Genomic DNA, 20,756 nt, shown 5'->3' with positions numbered 1-20,756 from the left:
CCATGCAAGGGGTATAAAACCCCACGAAAGTTATATCCCTGATCTGGGTGACCAACATATCCAAAAATCACCCAGATCAGTTCGGGATTTCCATGGAAGTCATAATTTTCTCTCTGTCTGGAGTACATAAATCACATGAACAGAGCCTTTTAAAGTGCATTGGGCAAGGTATATTGTAGGGCACATAGTCCTGAGCCAAGAGGCTGGCCAGCAGGCTCCTCTAAAAACCGAACAAGGTTCAGTTCGTCACAATAACCTTTTCTCGCCTATTGCTAGTAGCCCTGCAGCTGTAAATTTACCGAGAAACTGCTTTGTTTACATTGCAGGGTTTATCCAGCCAGGGAGAGTAATGCTTTCCTATGGGCGGTTTGAATGCATGCGCATTCGGCTCCACTCGGAACTGACGTCGGCGGGGGCGGAGAGGTCACCAGTGCCGAGGGAGCCCGGCGCTGGATAAAGGTAAGTGGCTGAAGGGGTTTTAACCCCTTCAGCTCAGTGGGAGTGGGAACCCTGAGGGTGGGGGGACCTAATAACCCTATAGTGCCAGGAAAACAAGTTTGTTTTCCTGGCACTATAGTGCTTCTTTAATAAAAAAAAAAATGTCAACACATTAAAATAACAAATATATCATATATTTAAAAAAAATTAATGAAAATCTTACAAAACAAAAATCGTACGTAATATTCAATCATTTTAACCCCTTAGAACCAGGGCTGTTTTACTCATTTACTGTACCCACACATATTATATACAGTTTTTCTCGCTATTAAATGTTCATTCTAAAAAAAAACATTATTTTCATCATGTCCTATAATTTACCATAAAAAAAAATATAATATATGATGTGTTTTTTTTTAATTTTTTTTTAAAAACACACTTTTTGAACTTTGACCCCCAAAATCTGTTACACATCTACAACCGACAAAAAACACCTGGCTAAGTAGTTTCTAAATTTTGTCTTGAGTTTAGAAATACCCAATGTTAACATGTTCTTAGTTTTTTGTTTTTTTGTTTTTTGCAAGTTATAGGGCAATAAGTATAAGTAGCTATTTCCAAACCATTTTTCTCAAAATAACAAAAGGTACTTTGCAACACTGATATCTCTCAGGAATCCCTGAATAGCCCTTCACATGTTTATATTTTTTAAAAAGACAACCTAAGGTATTAAACTTGGGGTATTTTTGTCTCTTTTTATGCAACCATTTTACCACCAATCTCTGCCAAATTAAAAAATTAAATTGGTACTTTTTGTGACACACATCAATTTAAGAATACACGTACTGAGAACTTTAAGGGTTACTGCCAAAGAACACCCCAATATGTGTTCAGCCACATCTCCTGAGTACAGTGATACCCCCCGTGTATAGGTGTGTCGGGTTCTCTGGGGGCTAAAAGACCTTATTTGGAGGGTGCACTTTCCAGTTTTCCAACTTGGAATTCTCACAGCTGGTCATCATGCACCCATGTCCAATTCGGTAAATTTTTGAGCCTGCCAATGTAATTTACTCCCATCAAACCATATATTATTGAAAAGTAGACACATTAGGGCAGTGTTTCCCAATTGGTGTTCCGCGGAAGGTCGGAAACAGCAGAGATCGCACAACCGCGATCAGCCGTCTGCCAGCCTCTACTCGTGATAGAGGAGTGATAGAGAGTGGAGCTGATAGTTAAAGCTCCGTTATTGTCATAGAAAGCTGCTAGGTAGGGCCATAGAAAGCTCTGCTAGGTAGGGCCATAGAAAGCTCTGCTAGGAAGATACAACTAAACAACTAAAGAAGATACAACTAAAAATCAAGAAACCATGCCCCAAATAGTTGTATCTACTGTTCCTCAAATAGCAGAGACAAGTGACAAGTCCAAAAAAAAAAACACACACCCAATGCGGCCAATCTTCTTCTCCAACAAAGAAAAGAAAATATGATGATAGCGACTTGTAATTTGGATTTACAAGTGCCAGAAATGAAGATTGTCCTGAAGCACGATGCGTGCTTTGCAATCAAATATTGCCAAACCGTTCGTTAGCACCTGCTAAACTACATCGTCATTTTGAGCAAAACCACGCAGAGTACAAAGATAAAGACATTGCCTTTTTTAAGCGAAAGCTAAATGAGTATCAGAAGAGTAAACAATTTTATGTGCAAACAATTTCAACATGCTAATGAAAAAGCCACCGAGGCTTCTTACAGAGTGAGTTACCGCATAGCAGGAGAAGCACACACAATTGGGGAATCCCTAATAAAACCATGTGCAATAGAAATTGTGTCATGTATTTTAAGGGAGAGGTTGAGTAAAAAAATTGAAGCTGTGCCACTTTCCAACAACAGTTGTGCGCCGTATTCATGATCTTGCTGATGGCATCCATACTGAACTAATTTCTCGACTGCATCAATGTGACGGGTACTCGCTGCAATTAGATGAGTCCACAGATGTTGCAGGACTTTCAATCTTGTTGGTTTTTGTTAGATATAATTTTGACAAACGATTGAAGACTTGCTTCTGTGTGAAAATTTGAAAACTCATGCCACTGGTGAGAACATCTTTAACTGTATCCAGAAGTTCATGAACACACACGGTATAAATTGGGACAAATGTGTAGATGTGTGCGGTGATGGCGCCAAAGCAATGGTTGGGAAAGTGGCAGGCGCTGTGACACAAATAAGATATTTAGCAAAAAACAGCACCAGTTCTCACCGTGTTCTTCACAGACATGTACTGGTAGCCAAAAATATTTCAATCTCACTTAAAATTGTACTAGACAAATCGGTCCAGATTATTAATTTTATAAAAAGTAGTCAAGATATGTATACAGTTATGGGTAGTCACCGCTCTGCTTTTGCATTCAGAAGTCCGTTGGTAAAGTCCGTGTTAGAATCAAGAGTTGTTTGCATATTTCCAGGATCATCAATTTCGATTATCTGATCGATTTAAAAAAAAAAAAAAAAAAACCACTCTGAGGTTATCCAAAGTTGCAAATCTTGCAGACATATTCACAAAATGAAATGACATATTTATCACTCCAAAGAAAAAACACTAATATTTTTAATGCAAGAGATAAAATATTTTCACTGTCTCATAAGCTGCAGTTTTGGACCTCAAAATAATTTGAACTCTTTGCCAACACTTAAGGATTTTCTTGAAGAATCAGAAATTGAACTTGAAGATGAAATTCGCAATAAAATTGTAGATCATCTTCGCCATTTAATCACATCTATTAATCAGTATTTTCCCTTCTTAAATGAAAACAATGACTGGGTTTGAAATCCATTCATAAAAGACGAGCCAGCCATTTATTTTCTAATGTGGATTTTGAGAATCTGATCCATATAACTTCTGACAGCCAACCAAACATTTAAAGAAGTTTCTCTTATTACTTTTTGGGGTGATTTCCGTGAAGATTACCCAGAATTGTCCAAGCGGGCAATCAAAGTTCTGTTGCCCTTTGCCGGCACGTACTTATGTACTTTACTCTGCAACAAAAACAAAGTATCGAAACCGACTTGACGCAACGGCAGGCATGCGAATACAAGAGTAAAGAATTTCCAAAGTTGTGCTATACCATGTCAAAGGGTTCCAAGGGGAAAATTAATTGGGGAAACCCTGCCTTAGGGTATTTCAAATGGTGCTATTTTAACCCTTTCCATGCACTAATGCTACCACCAGTCTTTGTCAACCTTTTGGATAGTAATTTTTGTAATGTTATTTTTACTTACATTGTACTTTAGGCATGGATTGTCAGTTCCTGTTATGTGTTTCTGACAAAGAACACCCCAATATGGGTTCAGCAACATCTCCTGAGTACAACAGTGCCCCCAATGTACAGGTTACAGGGGTCAATGTAGGGCTTTCCCCTTTTCCATCTTTGCACATTAAAATTTGCCAGATTGGTTTGCTAGGCCTATGTTGCCTTTGAGACCATATAGCAACCCAGGAATGAAAATTAGCCCCATCATGGCATACCATTTGTAAAAGTGGACATACCACGGTATTCAAAATGGGGTATGTCCAGTCTTTCTTAGTATCCTCTGGCCAAAATTAGCATTTATATATATATTTTGCATTTTTCACATATAAACTGCAATTTCACTGATATTATCAGTATAATACATTTTACTGCTCTAAAACATTCATGTTTGTGTAGAGTAATGTCTCAAGAGTACAACAGTACCCCTAAAGTACAGGTTTTTGTGGTGATTTGGAAAGCTACATGGTCAAACATAAGATTTGCCAATTTTTGTTTTTGTAAATTGCTATGCTGTCTTTAAGATGGCATGGTAGCCCAGAAATGAAAATTAACCCTATCAATGCATACCATTTGTAAAAGTAGACAACCCACGATATGCAAAATGGGGATGTCCAGTCTATTTTAGTAGCCACTGTAGCGGACCAAGGGTAACCTAACCGGTTACCTTCGCTAATTCCCTTCCTTCAGCCGTTCAGATATCGAAGACAGTGCACACAGGCCAGTTCAGGATGCGAATGCTCCCCCTGGTGGGCGTTCGGTGATACGAACCGGCGGCCACCCAGGGGAAGCCTGCGCCGCTTGTTTCCCATGCGGTCTGCGTTTTTCACTAACTAGGTGTGAACATTCTAACGAAACATTCTAAATGGGATATCGGAGTGGTCCGGCTCACGGGGCTCTGTTCGCCGGAGCGCCCCCATGTGGTTAAAAAGCAATATGCAGGATTCAATGTGAAAATTACAGAGAGGGGAGAAATACACCAGGGAAAACCTACATTCCAGGAGAGGACATCCACACATAGAAAAGGGCAATTCCCAGTCAGGCAGCGGTCCTGCCACTGGGGGGTCTCCATTCTTTTCAATACCCTTTCATAGTCCCAGGCAGGAGAAGGGTGATGGGTTACAGATAACCATCTCCCACTCTGGACACAGTTCCATGTATTAAAACATATTACATATATGGGGAACACTTAGGGGCTCTGTGCCCCAGAAAGGGAATGGGGTACACACATGAAACCATACATCCTTGGATACCTGCAAATAGCGGATGTACAGAGCCCGAGAAACCATTGTATAAAGTTTATAACGTCCGAGGTCGTTAAGACCTGGTACATCCGTGGTCGAGAACGGGTTAAAAGCGCATCCAAGGATATTGAGTTATTTGCAAAGCTTACCAGTAATATGAAATCGAGGCCTTTATAGAATTTTTACTGTTTTTGTTTATTTTGAACTTCATTTTCCATAGAGCCAGATGATGATTAAGTTTATTTGGTTTAGTGGTGGCAAATCAGTTCCAAAACTAGTCACTTAAAAGAATAGATATGTATTCCTAAGGCTATAGTGCCCTAGTCACCGTTTAGGTAATCGGGTCCGCACTGTCCGAGTTAAACATTTTTACTCTGTTTTCCTCGCCACAACGGTCAACTCAGGGGAGCTCCACTTCATTGAGATAAAGTGGTCTGGATGCCTATAGTGTTGCAGAGTCAATCGAGAATATCCGAAGCAATCGGCCGCCACTTAGTGACTGGCTTTCAGCAGCGATAGCTGGTAACTCTTTGTCACTACATGTAAAATTTTGCAGTCGATAAACAGATGTTACTCTCTAAAAGTAGCAAACCTGCTAGGTGAGATGTTTGTTCTCTGTGTGCGCAATGTCAGTATGCGTGGTGGTATTCCTGTATATGTGTATTGCCAATATGTGTACGTATGTCTGTGTTCCAGCGTGTGACAGTGTGTGTGCAAATATCCATATGCATGTTTGTGTTTCTGTGTGTGTTTGATGGTATTCGTGTATGTGTAATGTCAGAATGTGTGCATGTTTGTGTGTGTGTGTGTGTGCATTATTCATGCTGTTTACATACCCATACATGTCACATATGCCTCAGTTTAATTTCCCTTTATTTCATTTTGCATTTGTAACCACAACAATTTTCTTCACAACATCAATGCAAAATATTCCAATCCAAATATTCAATTTCCAGCGATGGCCCAGAGTACCAGTATGAACATGCAAAACCCAGGATAATTCAGAATGCTTCATGTTTATTTGTATAAAAATACCCAGATAATGTTGCCTAGAGAGTCTGCCCATTGTCAAGAGAGTCCACTCCTTCACTCTACACGGTGATTCTGCCAATTGCCCACTCATATATAACAATCTAAGCAGCCTAGTAGTTAACTAGTAAGAATATCCAGTAGATGTAGATGTAGATGTATACCTAGGTCTGTGTAACACCATGTTAAGCCTCAAACAGGTGTATTCCAGCTTCTGAGAGGTACTGTATATTGTAGGTGAATGGATCCACGTAGGTCAGTAGATCATCAGAGGTCAGTAAATTATCGTAGCTCAGCAGATCATTGTAAGTCGGTATGTCATTGCAGGTCAATATATCATTGTGGATAAGTAGATCGTAGAAGGTCAGTAGATCATTGTGGGTCGGTAGGTCATGGTAGCTCATGAGATCATTGGATTTGTAAGTCATTTTAGGTCAGTAAATCATTGTGGATCCGTAAGTCATTGATGATCAGTAGGTTACTTTAGGTCAGTAAACCATTGTGGGGCGTTAGGTCATTGTAGGTCAGTGTGGATCAGTAAATCATTGGGATTGGTGGGTCTTTACAAGTTTGTAAATCATTGTGGGCCTGTAGGTCTTTAGATAATGTTAGGACTGTAGGTTCCTCTAGCTGGGATTGAGAATATTTCCTTGTTTATTTACCTGAAATTCACTGGTTCACAGACCGTTAATGTCACATTATTGTACAGCGCAAACAAAACAGCCCGTGCTTTGTGTTGACATTTGAAACACATTTCACAAGAGGTTTTTTTAGAAGATGCCACCTATCTTGTCATGAAGCAGATGACAAAGGTGACTTCATACAATGCTGTATGAACTGTAACGTTATATCAAAGGCTCATTTCATGTCACTTCCCCACACTTTGCCCATTCATATCATGCCATCTCTAATTATATCCCCCCACCCCTACCAAACATTTCATGAGCTGTCTTGCCCTGTAACTCATCTCACTGTCTCTCTGCCTAACGGCCCTAATACTGTTTCTATCTCTCTCTGTAACTCATCTCCTATCGTCTACCCCTTGCTGTCTTGCACTGTATAACCAATCTCCTGCTGTCTCCTCTTCTCTTTAAATGATCTTCTGCTCCCTTTGTCACTGATTTCCTGCTGTCCATTGCTGTGTCTGTTACTGATTTGCTCTCTCTCTGTAACTGATCTCCTGCCCTTTGTAACAGATCACCTGCTATCTCTCTCTGTAAACAGAGCACCTGCTCTCTCTCTCTCTCTCTGTAAACAGAGCACCTGCTCTCTCTCTCTGTAAACAGATCACCTATCTCTCTCTGTAAACAGATCACCTATCTCTCTCTGTAAACAGATCACCTATCTCTCTCTGTAAACAGATCACCTATCTCTCTCTGTAAACAGATCACCTATCTCTCTCTGTAAACAGATCACCTATCTCTCTCTGTAAACAGATCACCTATCTCTCTCTGTAAACAGATTACCTATCTCTCTCTGTAAACAGATCTCCTGCTAGCTCTCTCTCTGTAAACAGATCACCTGCTATCTCTCTCTGTAAACAGAGCACCTGCTCTCTCTCTCTCTCTCTGTAAACAGAGCACCTGCTCTCTCTCTCTCTCTCTGTAAACAGATCACCTATCTCTCTCTGTAAACAGATCACCTATCTCTCTCTGTAAACAGATCACCTATCTCTCTCTGTAAACAGATCACCTATCTCTCTCTGTAAACAGATCACCTATCTCTCTCTGTAAACAGATCACCTATCTCTCTCTGTAAACAGATTACCTATCTCTCTCTGTAAACAGATCTCCTGCTAGCTCTCTCTCTGTAAACAGATCACCTGCTAGCTCTCTCTCTGTAAACAGATCACCTACTATCTCTCTCTCTGTAAACAGAGCACCTGCTCTCTCTCTCTCTCTCTGTAAACAGAGCACCTGCCCTCTCTCTCTCTGTAAACAGAGCACCTGCTATCTCTCTCTGTAAACAGAGCACCTGCTATCTCTCTCTGTAAACAGATCACCTGCTATCTCTCTCTGTAAACAGATCGCCTGCTATCTCTCTGTAAACAGATCACCTGCTATCTCTCTCTGTAAACAGATCACCTGCTATCTCTCTCTCTGTAAACAGATCACCTGCTATCGCTCTCTCTGTAAACAGATCACCTGCTATCGCTCTCTCTGTAAACAGATCACCTGCTATCTCTCTCTGTAAACAGATCACCTGCTATCTCTCTCTGTAAACAGATCACCTGCTATCTCTCTCTGTAAACAGATCACCTGCTATCTCTCTCTGTAAACAGAGCACCTGCTATCTCTCTCTGTAAACAGAGCACCTGCTATCTCTCTCTGTAAACAGAGCACCTGCTATCTTTCTCTCTCTGTAAACAGAGCACCTGCTCTCTCTCTCTCTGTAAACAGAGCACCTGCTCTCTCTCTCTCTGTAAACAGAGCACCTGCTCTCTCTCTCTGTAAACAGAGCACCTGCTCTCTCTCTGTAAACAGAGCACCTGCTCTCTCTCTCTGTAAACAGAGCACCTGCTCTCTCTCTGTAAACAGAGCACCTGCTCTCTCTCTGTAAACAGAGCACCTGCTCTCTCTCTGTAAACAGAGCACCTGCTCTCTCTCTCTGTAAACAGAGCACCTGCTCTCTCTCTCTGTAAACAGAGCACCTGCTCTCTCTCTGTAAACAGAGCACCTGCTCTCTCTCTCTCTGTAAACAGAGCACCTGCTCTCTCTCTCTCTGTAAACAGAGCACCTGCTCTCTCTCTCTGTAAACAGAGCACCTGCTCTCTCTCTCTCTGTAAACAGAGCACCTGCTCTCTCTCTCTCTGTAAACAGAGCACCTGCTCTCTCTCTCTCTGTAAACAGAGCACCTGCTCTCGCTCTCTCTCTCTCTCTCTGTAAACAGAGCACCTGCTCTCTCTCTCTCTGTAAACAGAGCACCTGCTCTCTCTCTCTCTCTCTCTCTGTAAACAGAGCACCTGCTCTCTCTCTCTGTAAACAGAGCACCTGCTCTCTCTCTCTCTGTAAACAGAGCACCTGCTCTCTCTCTGTAAACAGATATCATGCTCTCTGTTAAAAGATCTCATGCTCTCTCTTTGTAAACATATCTCCTGCTGTCTCTCTTTGTAAAAATATCTCCTGCTCGCTCGCTCTCTCTCTCTGTAAACCAATCCGCTCTCTCTCTCTGTAAACCAATCCGCTCTCTCTCTCTGTAAACCAATCTGCTCTCTCTTTCTCTGTAAACCAATCTGCTCTCTCTCCTGCTCTCTTTGTAAACATATCTCCTGCTCTCTCTCTCTCTCTCTGTAACTGATCTCCTGCCCTCTGTGTAACTGATCTCCTGCTCTCGCTCTCTCTCTCTCTGTGTAACTGATCCCTTGCTTTCGCTCTCTCTCTGTGTAACTGATCCCTTGCTTTCGCTCTCTCTCTGTGTAACTGATCCCTTGCTTTCGCTCTCTCTCTGTGTAACTGATCCCTTGCTTTCGCTCTCTCTCTGTGTAACTGATCCCTTGCTTTCGCTCTCTCTCTGTGTAACTGATCCCCTGCTTTCGCTCTCTCTGTGTAACTGATCTCCTGCTTTCGCTCTCTCTCTCTCTGTGTAACTGATCTCCTGCAGTCTCTCTTGCCCTCTGTGTAACTGATCCCCTGCTTTCGCTTTCGCTCTCTCTGTGTAACTGATCTCCTGCTTTCGCTCTCTCTCTGTGTAACTGATCTCCTGCTTTCACTCTCTGTGTAACTGATCTCCTGCTTTCACTCTCTGTGTAACTGATCTCCTGCTTTCGCTCTCTCTCTGTGTAACTGATCTCCTGCTTTCACTCTCTGTGTAACTGATCTCCTGCAGTCTCTCTTGCCCTCTGTGTAACTGATCGCCTGCTTTCGCTTTCTCTCTCTCTCTCTCTCTCTCTGTGTAACTGATCTGCTTTCGCTCTCTCTCTCTGTGTAACTGATCTCCTGTTTTCGCTCTCTCTGTGTAACTGATCCCTTGCTTTCGCTCTCTCTCTGTGTAACTGATCCCCTGCTTTCGCTCTCTCTCTGTGTAACTGATCTCCTGCAGTCTCTCTTGCCCTCTGTGTAACTGATCCCCTGCTTTCGCTTTCGCTCTCTGTGTAACTGATCCCTTGCTTTCGCTCTCTCTCTGTGTAACTGATCCCCTGCTTTCGCTCTCTTTGTGTAACTGATCTCCTGCAGTCTCTCTTGCCCTCTGTGTAACTGATCCCCTGCTTTCGCTTTCGCTCTCTCTCTGTGTAACTGATCTCCTGCTTTTGCTCTCTCTCTCTCTGTAACTGATCTCCTGCTTTCACTCTCTCTCTCTCTGTGTAACTGATCTCCTGCTTTCACTCTCTGTGTAACTGATCTCCTGCTTTCGCGCTCTCTCTCTCTGTGTAACTGATCTCCTGCTTTCACTCTCTCGCTCTCTGTGTAACTGATCTCCTGCTTTCGCTCTCTCTCTCTCTGTAACTGATCTCCTGCTTTCACTCTCTCTCTCTGTGTAACTGATCTCCTGCTTTCACTCTCTGTGTAACTGATCTCCTGCTTTCGCGCTCTCTCACTCTGTGTAACTGATCTCCTGCTTTCGCTCTCTCTCTCTCTGTAACTGATCTCCTGCTTTCACTCTCTCTCTCTGTGTAACTGATCTCCTGCTTTCACTCTCTCGCTCTCTGTGTAACTGATCTCCTGCTTTTGCTCTCTCTCTGTGTAACTGATCCCCTGCTTTCGCTCTCTCTCTCTCTCTCTCTCTCTGTAACTGATCCCCGGCTTTCGCTCTTTCTCTCTGTGTAACTGATCTCCTGCTTTCACTCTCTCTGTGTGTAACTGATCTCCTGTTTTCGCTCTCTCTCTCTGTGTAACTGATCCCCTGCTTTCGCTCTCTCTCTGTGTAACTGATCCCCTGCTTTCGCTCTCTCTGTGTAACTGATCCCCTGCTTTCGCTTTCGCTCTCTCTCTGTGTAACTGATCTCCTGCTTTCGCTCTCTCTCTGTGTAACTAATCTCTCGCTCTCTCTCTCTGTGTAACTGATCTCCTGCAGTCTCTCTTGCCCTCTGTGTAACTGATCCCCTGCTTTCGCTTTCTCTCTCTCTCTCTCTGTGTAACTGATCCCCTGCTTTCGCTCTCTCTCTGTGTAACTGATCTCCTGTTTTCGCTCTCTCTCTGTGTAACTGATCCCTTGCTTTCGCTCTCTCTCTGTGTAACTGATCTCCTGCTTTCTCTCTCTCTGTGTAACTGATCTCCTGCTTTCTCTCTCTCTGTGTAACTGATCTCCTGCTTTCTCTCTCTCTGTGTAACTGATCTCCTGCTTTCGCGCTCTCTCTCTCTGTGTAACTGATCTCCTGCTTTCACTCTCTCTCTCTGTGTAACTGATCTCCTGCTTTCACTCTCTGTGTAACTGATCTCCTGCTTTCGCGCTCTCTCTCTCTGTGTAACTGATCTCCTGCTTTCACTCTCTCGCTCTCTGTGTAACTGATCTCCTGCTTTCGCTCTCTCTCTGTGTAACTGATCCCCTGCTTTCGCTTTCTCTCTCTCTCTCTCTCTCTCTCTCTCTCTCTGTAACTGATCCCCGGCTTTCGCTCTTTCTCTCTGTGTAACTGATCTCCTGCTTTCACTCTCTCTGTGTGTAACTGATCTCCTGTTTTCGCTCTCTCTCTCTCTCTGTGTAACTGATCCCTTGCTTTCGCTCTCTCTGTGTAACTGATCCCCTGCTTTCGCTCTATCTGTGTAACTGATCTCCTGCAGTCTCTCTTGCCCTCTGTGTAACTGATCCCCTGCTTTCGCTTTCGCTCTCTCTCTGTGTAACTGATCTCCTGCTTTCGCTCTCTCTCTCTGTGTAACTAATCTCTCACTCTCTCTCTCTGTGTAACTGATCTCCTGCTTTCGCTCTCTCTCTCTGTGTAACTGATCTCCTGCAGTCTCTCTTGCCCTCTGTGTAACTGATCCCCTGCTTTCGCTTTCTCTCTCTCTCTCTCTCTGTGTAACTGATCCCCTGCTTTCGCTCTCTCTCTGTGTAACTGATCTCCTGTTTTCGCTCTCTCTCTGTGTAACTGATCCCTTGCTTTCGCTCTCTCTCTGTGTAACTGATCCCCTGCTTTCGCTCTCTCTCTGTGTAACTGATCTCCTGCTTTCTCTCTCTCTCTGTGTAACTGATCTCCTGCTTTCTCTCTCTCTCTGTGTAACTGATCTCCTGCTTTCTCTCTCTCTCTGGGTAACATATCCCCTGCTTTCGCTTTCGCTCTCTCTCTGTGTAACTGATCTCCTGCTTTCACTCTCTGTGTAACTGATCTCCTGCTTTCGCTCTCTCTCTGTGTAACTGATCTCCTGCTTTCGCTCTCTCTCTGTGTAACTGATCTCCTGCTTTCGCTCTCTCTCTGTGTAACTGATCTCCTGCTTTCGCTCTCTCTCTGTGTAACTGATCTCCTGCTTTCGCTCTCTCTCTGTGTAACTGATCTCCTGCTTTCGCTCTCTCTGTGTAACTGATCTCCTGCTTTCGCTCTCTCTCTGTGTAACTGATCTCCTGCTTTCGCTCTCTCTCTGTGTAACTGATCTCCTGCTTTCGCTCTCTCTCTGTGTAACTGATCTCCTGCTTTCACTCTCTCTCTGTGTAACTGATCTCCTGCTTTCACTCTCTCTCTGTGTAACTGTTCTCCTGCTTTCGCTCTCTGTGTAACTGATCTCCTGCTTTTGCTCTCTCTCTCTCTGGGTAACTGATCTCCTGCTTTCGCTCTCTCTCTCTCTGGGTAACTGATCTCCTGCAGTCTCTCTTGCCCTCTGTGTAACCGATCCCCTGCTTTCGCTTTCTCTCTCTGTGTAACTAATCCCCTGCTTTCGCTCTCTCTGGGTAACTGATCTCCTGCTTTCGCTCTCTCTCTGTGTAACTGATCTCCTGCTTTCGCTCTCTCTCTCTGTGTAACTGATCTCCCGCTTTCGCTCTCTCTGTGTAACTGATCTCCTGCTTTCACTCTCTCTCTCTGTGTAACTGATCTCCTGCTTTCACTCTCTCTCTCTGTGTAACTGATCTCCTGCTTTCGCTCTCTCTCTCTGTGTAACTGATCTCCCGCTTTCGCTCTCTCTCTCTGTGTAACTGATCTCCCGCTTTCGCTCTCTCTGTGTAACTGAACTCCCGCTTTCGCTCTCTCTGTGTAACTGATCTGCTTTCGCTCTCTCTGTGTAACTGATCTCCTGCTTTCGCTCTCTCTCTCTGTGTAACTGATCCCCTGCTTTCGCTCTCTCTCTCTGTGTAACTGATCTCCTGCTTTCGCTCTCTCTGTGTAACTGATCTCCTGCTTTCGCTCTCTCTCTCTCTGTGTAACTGATCCCCTGCTTTCGCTCTCTCTCTCTGTGTAACTGATCTCCTGCTTTCGCTCTCTCTCTCTGTGTAACTGATCTCCTGCTTTCGCTCTCTCTCTCTGTGTAACTGATCTCCCGCTTTCGCTCTCTCTGTGTAACTGATCTCCCGCTTTCGCTCTCTCTGTGTAACTGATCTCCCGCTTTCGCTCTCTCTGTGTAACTGATCTCCTGCTTTCGCTCTCTCTGTGTAACTGATCTCCTGCTTTCGCTCTCTCTGTGTAACTGATCTCCTGCTTTCGCTCTCTCTGTGTAACTGATCTCCTGCTTTCGCTCTCTCTGTGTAACTGATCTCCTGCTTTCGCTCTCTCTCTGTGTAACTGATCTCCTGCTTTCGCTCTCTCTGTGTAACTGATCTCCTGCTTTCGCTCTCTCTCTGTGTAACTGATCTCCTGCTTTCACTCTCTCTCTCTGTGTAACTGATCTCCTGCTTTCGCTCTCTCTCTGTGTAACTGATCTGCTTTCGCTCTCTCTCTCTGTGTAACTGATCTCCTGCTTTCGCTCTCTCTCTCTATGTAACTGAACTCCTGCTCTCGCTCTCTCTGTGTAACTGATCTCCTGCTTTCACTCTCTCTCTGTGTAACTGATCTCCTGCTTTCGCTCTCTCTCTCTGTGTAATTGATCTCCTGCTTTCGCTCTCTCTCTGTGTAATTGATCTCCTGCTTTCGCTCTCTCTCTCTGTTTAACTGATCTCCTGCTTTCGCTCTCTCTCTCTCTGTGTAACTGATCTCCTGCTTTCGCTCTCTCTCTCTCTGTGTAACTGATCTCCTGCTCTCGCTCTCTCTGTGTAACTGATCTCCTGCTTTCACTCTCTCTCTGTGTAACTGATCTCCTGCTTTCGCTCTCTCTCTCTGTTTAACTGATCTCCTGCTTTCGCTCTCTCTCTCTGTGTAACTGATCTCCTGCTTTCGCTCTCTCTCTCTGTGTAACTGATCTCCTGCTTTCGCTCTCTCTGTGTAACTGATCTCCTGCTTTTGCTCTCTCTCTCTGGGTAACTGATCTCTTGCTTTCACTCTCTCTCTCTGTGTAACTGATCTCCTGCTTTCGCTCTCTCTCTGTGTAACTGATCTCCTGCAGTTTCTCTTGCTCTCTCTGTGTTACTGATCTCCTGCTATCTCTCTTGCTCTGTCTCTGTAGGGACTACACGATGAGTGTCAGTATTTATTTCAGCCCCAGCTTATCGTTCAGAGGGCTGTCGGTGTTCCGGTACTTTACCCAGGATATGTCACGGAACAGATGCTGCCGGCTCACAACCGCTCAGCTCTGTACAAGTGAGTGAGACTCAGTCTGATATCATTTGTTCCTCTTGGAAGAGATATGGATCCTGATGGGAGACAATGGGGATAGATACTGCTTCTAATGGGACCTTCGCTACGAGACTTGCCAGTACTAGGGATCTCTAGAGATAGATACTGCTCTTACTGGGACCATGTGGATGATAATGGAAATAACAGGTGTGACGGATTGCCTGCACCCCGACCGGGTACCTCCGTCAATTGATGCTCCTAGCGCTTTCCGAGGGCTCCAAGACACCAGACACCATAAGTACTGCAGACCCCACGAACCTCCGCAGCTTGGTTGGGGTCTCGCCATCCTCCACCCACCCTGTATCCAAGACCAGGATCCAGATCCCAGTGGGTAGACCTCTTAGTCCAGAGAGCAGGAACAGGAACAGCTCTTATAAGCGCTTAGTGATTATACCCAGGGGAGTATAATGATTATAGCAATCCACAGAGTGTAGTTCTCCAATCCCCCAAACATGAGCCGAAACTTCATGAAGGTGCAAGATGATCTGAGCTTTAATGGTTCAGGTTGGCTTTTATACAATTCCTCAGGCCAGAGGCACACCCCCTGGACCTGATAGAACACCACATTTCAAACTGTACAGACCAATAAAAACAGTATAACAATGTCCAACAATCCCTCCTCTCTGCCTGTGATATAATTAAGGTAGTTAAGGTATAAATCTAATTCTCCACAGGCAGAAAAAACACATTGATACAAAGTCCCAAAAGCACCCCAAAACATAACATTACCCCATAAATATCCCCGGGTAGCCCTGACCTGCGTGAACAATATATCCAAAAATCACCCAGATCAGAGCAGGGGTTCAAACTTTTATGGAAATCTTTTGACTGACCGCACGCATGATTTTATGCCCAAAACCGTTCCAGTGAATTAGGCTGTGCGGCCGATCTATTTCGGTAGTTTGCAAACTAACAAACTACCGAACTGAGTCAATAGTCTTACCCTGGAGCTTGTTCCCTTTATCCAGACGAATGACCTCACGAACAGTGCCCTTCTAAGCTGAATAGAAACAAATGCAGGCGATGATGGAAGGTCAGCGGTGTTCGGGAGTTTCTGTATCCGATTTCAAGGGACACTATAGTCACCTGAACAATTTTAGCTTAATGAAGCAGTTTTGGTGTATAGAACATGCCCCTGCAGCCTCACTGCTCAATCCTCTGCCATTTAGGAGTTAAATCCCTTTGTTTATGAACCCTAGTCACACCTCCCTGCATGTGACTTGCACAGCCTTCCATTAACACTTCCTGTAAAGAGAGCCCTATTTAGGCTTTCTTTATTGCAAGTTCTGTTTAATTAAGATTTTCTTATCCTCTGCTATGTTAATAGCTTGCTAGACCCTGCAAGAGCCTCCCGTATGTGATTAAAGTTAAATTTAGAGATTGAGATACAATTATTTAAGGTAAATTACATCTGTTTGAAAGTGAAACCAGTTTTTTTTCATGCAGGCTCTGTCAATCATAGCCAGGGGAGTTGTGGCTAGGGCTGCATAAACAGAAACAAAGTGATTTAACTCCTAAATGACAGTGAATTGAGCAGTGAAATTGCAGGGGAATGATCTATACACTAAAACTGCTTTATTTAGCTAAAGTAATTTAGGGGACTATAGTGTTCCTTTGAGTTCCATGAGATTCATGCCCAAACACTGCTGCCTGAATTCATGCAAACAAGATGGCCGCAACCTTGTGGTTGTCCATAGGAATCGCGGCCACACAGACGAACAATTAGAACACTGCGGTGAGAAATGTTCCAAGTTGTTAATAGGTGATTACAAGCTCCAGGGTGGTCTCTGTTCGTGCGGTTGTTCGGTAAACAAACCATATAGTCCCAATTGCACGAACAGAGCCTGTTTAAAGTATATTAACCAATTCTGTTGCAGGTACCATAGTCACAGGGTAAAAGTCTGGCAAGTAGTCCCCTCCAAGAACTCATGGCAAACTCACTTAAAAAGGGGAGTTTGTCACAATAGGAGTCTCCGGGGAGAGTAATGCCTAATAATAGGATCCTCCAGGGAGAGTTATGGGTGATTATAGGATCCTCCAGGGAGAGTTATGGGTAATAATAGGATCCTCCAGGGAGAGTTATGAGTAATAATAGGATCCTCCAGGGAGAGTTATGGGTATTAATAGTATCCTTCAGGGAGAGTTATGGGTAATAATAGGATCCTCCAGGGAGAGTTATGGGTAATAATGGTATTCTCCAGGGAGAGTTATGGGTAATAATAGTATCCTCCAGGGAGAGTTATGGGTAATAGGATCCTCCAGGGAGAGTTATGGGTAATAATAGTATTCTCCAGGGAGAGTTATGGGTAATAATAGTATTCTCCAGGGAGAGTTATGGGTAATAGGATCCTCCAGGGAGATTATGGGTAATAATAGGATCCTCCAGGGAGAGTTATGGGTAATAATAGGATCCTCCAGGGAGAGTTATGGGTAATAATAGGATTCTCCAGGGAGAGTTATGGGTAATAATAGGATCCTCCAGGGAGAGTTATGGGTAATAATAGGATCTTTCAGGGAGAGTTATGGGTAATAATAGGATCCTCCAGGGAGAGTTATGGATAATAATAGGATCCTCCAGGGAGAGTTATGGGTAATAATAGGATTCTCCTGGGAGAGTTATGAGTAGGAAGTATCTGCAAAAGAAAAGTTTGGGTTTTCCAGGATTGTGAAGGCTTCCCCCTGTTAGGAGCTTTTGCTTCTGAATTAGATATTTTCAGGTTAATAGTTGACATTTGGTCTCATTCCTTTTAACGCTAGGGCCTCTCTTCCTGGAACGGGACAACACAATTTAATGAGGGCATATGTTTCTGCGTGTTCACTTTTAAGATGTTTGTAATGAATTGGTCAGTGTGTGACCACTGCAGATTGGAGAGATGCCTATATCCAAATAAATGTCCATCGCAATCATTATCTTTTTATATAACCATTATTACCAATTAGCCACTTTTCATCAGGTCCCCAAATTTTTACCATAGTTTTGCACTCCTCTTTGCTCCTGTACTTTGCCGTTTCATTGACCCTGTTTCTCGGTGATGTACTTCTCTGGGCAGGGTGTTATGAAAGGTGTCTTGGTGCTCCTCTTTCAGAATCACAGTTGATACATGAGCCAAACTAGCTGGGCTGTGGTTCTTGCTGCCATAGATCCACAGTAGACTTTTTGCATGGTTTTCTTTTAATTCGGAGATTGAGGAAAGGTTTACCCTGCCTGGCCCTCCATATCACCTGTCTACTCTATACATTAGTTGGTGATAATATGCCTCTGGGTCATGGGTGTTGGACACCTGGATGACCGAGAAATCTTCACAATTTGACCTGTACCATAACGTGAAACCATTAGTTGTACCAGAAATTAAATCTCAATGGGCTTTTCATTACCTGCTGGCAATGTGATGTTCATCTCTCACCGGTAACAATGCAATGTAAATTAAAGGAACTGTATGGACACCATTACAACTTCACTTAAATAAAGTACTTTCTTACCTGAGGGGTTAAACAGAAACATTTTATGCAAATCTCATCGTATCTGAAATCTCCTATTCCCCAGTGGCATATGGCTTCATCAGTTGAGTTTTTGGAAGTGCGGAGTGCCACTGTGCAGGGGCACCGCTGATTGCCTATACCAGTCAGCTGACCGCTCTAACAAATCAGTGGCGCCCATGCCAGGCGGCACTCCAAGCTTTCAGAAACTCAACTGAATTCATTTCAATTAAGTTATGGTGCAATGCACCTTTAACAAAGGTTAGAGTGGCCCAAAGTATTTGAAAGGAGCAGCTACACAAGTACGCTAATGCCCATGCAGGTATACTGAAATGGTTTCATGCAGTTTCTAGTATTACTAGGACTAGACTAAGAGAAGGCTACAGACCAGGAGAGGAACAAAATACAGGGTTTCAGACATGGACATGTAACAGGAACACTGAAACCAAAACGTAGTGGAGACAGGCAAGTGTCAGGAGAAGAGTAATGACATTAAACAAGCCAGGGACTGGTACATGGGCCAGGTAGACAAGCCAGAAAACGGGAACCTGAGGCAGACTGAAAAGTGAACAGGCCGATTCTGTACACAAAGCAGAAGTGTAGTCAAGGCAAGCCAGGTCAAAAGTAGCAGACTCCAAGAACAGGCAAAATATCATTAAGGATTCTGCAACTGCTAAAGGGCCTTGATGAGCCAGATCTGTCTTTAAATAAGGTTCTGACTAATTGATTCTACTTGCTGGGAGTGATTAACACTGAAAGGTTCCAGTTCCACCCAAAGGTGCTCTGCAATACAAACAGTAAATTTGCAACCTTCTGGAATCCTCTCAGGAGAGCAGGCTTCAGGGTGGCCCAGTGAGCAGAACTCAGAGCCACAATGTGGGGAAACGGGGGTTAACGTTCCACCAGAGCCAGTCAAAGTGCCGTAGGCTTCCTGACACCTGAGTATTTTCCTTAAAAGAACACTATAGGGTCAGGAACACAAACATGTATTCCTGACCATACACTGTAAAAACCACCATCTAGTCCCCCTTGCCTTCTAAATATAGTAAAATTTTACATTTATTCCAGTCTGCTGGTGCTGGCTCTGGTCCTGATCTGCCTGCTTGACTGACATCATCAGAAGTGATTATTTCAGCAAATCACAATGTTTTACCATAGGAGACAGTCAAGGAGGCAGATCAGGGTCAGAGCCAGCACAAGTCAAACATAGCAGTGGCCAATCAGCATTGATTGAAACAATGCATCTCTATGAGGGCAGTTCAGTGTCTGCATGCAGAGGGTGGAGACACTGAATGTCAGTCACACTGTGCAGCACTGCCCCAGGAAGCACCTATAGCAGCCATCTGAGGAGTGGACAGTGGAGTTATTCCTAGACTGTAATGTAAACACTGAATTTTCTCTGATTAAACAGTTTACTGCAATATGATTATACTCACCAGAACAAATACAATAATCTGTAGTTCTTTTAGTGACTATAGTGTCCCTTTAAGCTTTGTAGGATTTCTTATTTCTCAATCATTCTCTAACAGGTTGTTTTGCAAAAAATGTTCCAGAGGCATAAGCTGTACGCAATCTTCAAATGAGACCATGTTCTCCACTGAGAATGGCTTTATTGAAGCTTGATCTATTTGATGGTTTGTCACTGTATGTTTGCCAAGTCTCCTGGATTGTCAGGATGATACTGTGGCCCAACATGCAGAACAAAGTTAAATTCAGACAATACAAATATAAATAAACGTATTACTGAGCCTTAGAATGTCCGGATTTAACATTGAGAGAATAGTCCATAACAAAGCTGAGGTCAGGAACACAGACCAAGCCAAAAGGTCAAGGATTCCAGAAATACGGATAGTCAGAAACAAATCAAGATCAAAAACCAGAAGACCAATACAAATAGTGTGCACTCGGAAAACCAGCTAGTAGGAACCACAACAGGGCAATGAAAAACTGTAACCGGAGGTTTAATAGCTTGGCTAACACGGGTCATGCGATTCCAAAACGTGTGTGACGATACACGCCTGTTTGCATGACTTTTAACCTGTCCAGAGGAAGGATTACTTAACCCTGCGGGAAAACAGCAGCCGGCGTCCATTATTATTATTATTATTATTTATAAAGCACTAACAAATTCTGCAAGCTTGTACCGTATTCAGCTTCATAGTTCTAACTATCCCCATATTTGTTCTGGTGCTCTTTCTCGCTTGCCTAGTAAATTAAACCTGGCTTAGAGCTACTGTAACACTGCTTTTTAAAGTCCCGAGTCTTGTCTTTTAAAAGTTCAGTAATAACTACTTGTTCTGGATAACCTGGTCTCTTCGTGTGGGTCCTGCAGCATGCCTCTCTAGACCCCAGATTTGGTGCATCATCTCCAACATGAGGACATATGTCATTAGCCATGGCTTGTGAGCCAGTCTCCTCTGGGGTGCAGGACACAAACCTGGCTAGCTTTGGCAAACACAAAGGGTAGCTACCAATGAGCTGTGGTTTGCAGGCTTGATTTATGCCAGTTTATTGAGCAGTGATTAAATCTCTCTGGACGTGAATCCCAAGGTTGTTTTGGATTTTGTTATACATGTACTCAACTTGTACATTTATCGTACCTACAAGGGGTTTTTGGCGTTTTAGCAGGTCCTAGAATGCT

The 20,756-nt window shown here is 43.6% G+C and overlaps 1 protein-coding gene across 1 annotated transcript in view; it reads left to right on the top strand.

Moving 5' to 3' along the window:
• Positions 1–20,756, top strand: part of TMEM8B (transmembrane protein 8B) — a 79,024-nt gene that overhangs the window by 21,836 nt on the left and 36,432 nt on the right. Inside the window, exon 4 of the mRNA XM_063453536.1 lies at positions 14,469–14,602. Within this exon, the coding sequence (XP_063309606.1) occupies positions 14,469–14,602 (134 nt within the window). The remainder of the gene's footprint in view (positions 1–14,468; positions 14,603–20,756) is intronic.

This window comes from Pelobates fuscus, chromosome 5 (genome assembly GCF_036172605.1).
Source record: "Pelobates fuscus isolate aPelFus1 chromosome 5, aPelFus1.pri, whole genome shotgun sequence".
NCBI lineage: Eukaryota > Metazoa > Chordata > Amphibia > Anura > Pelobatidae > Pelobates > Pelobates fuscus.
Note: the sequence above shows the minus strand (reverse complement) of the source record. Positions and strands in the feature narration are given on the sequence as shown.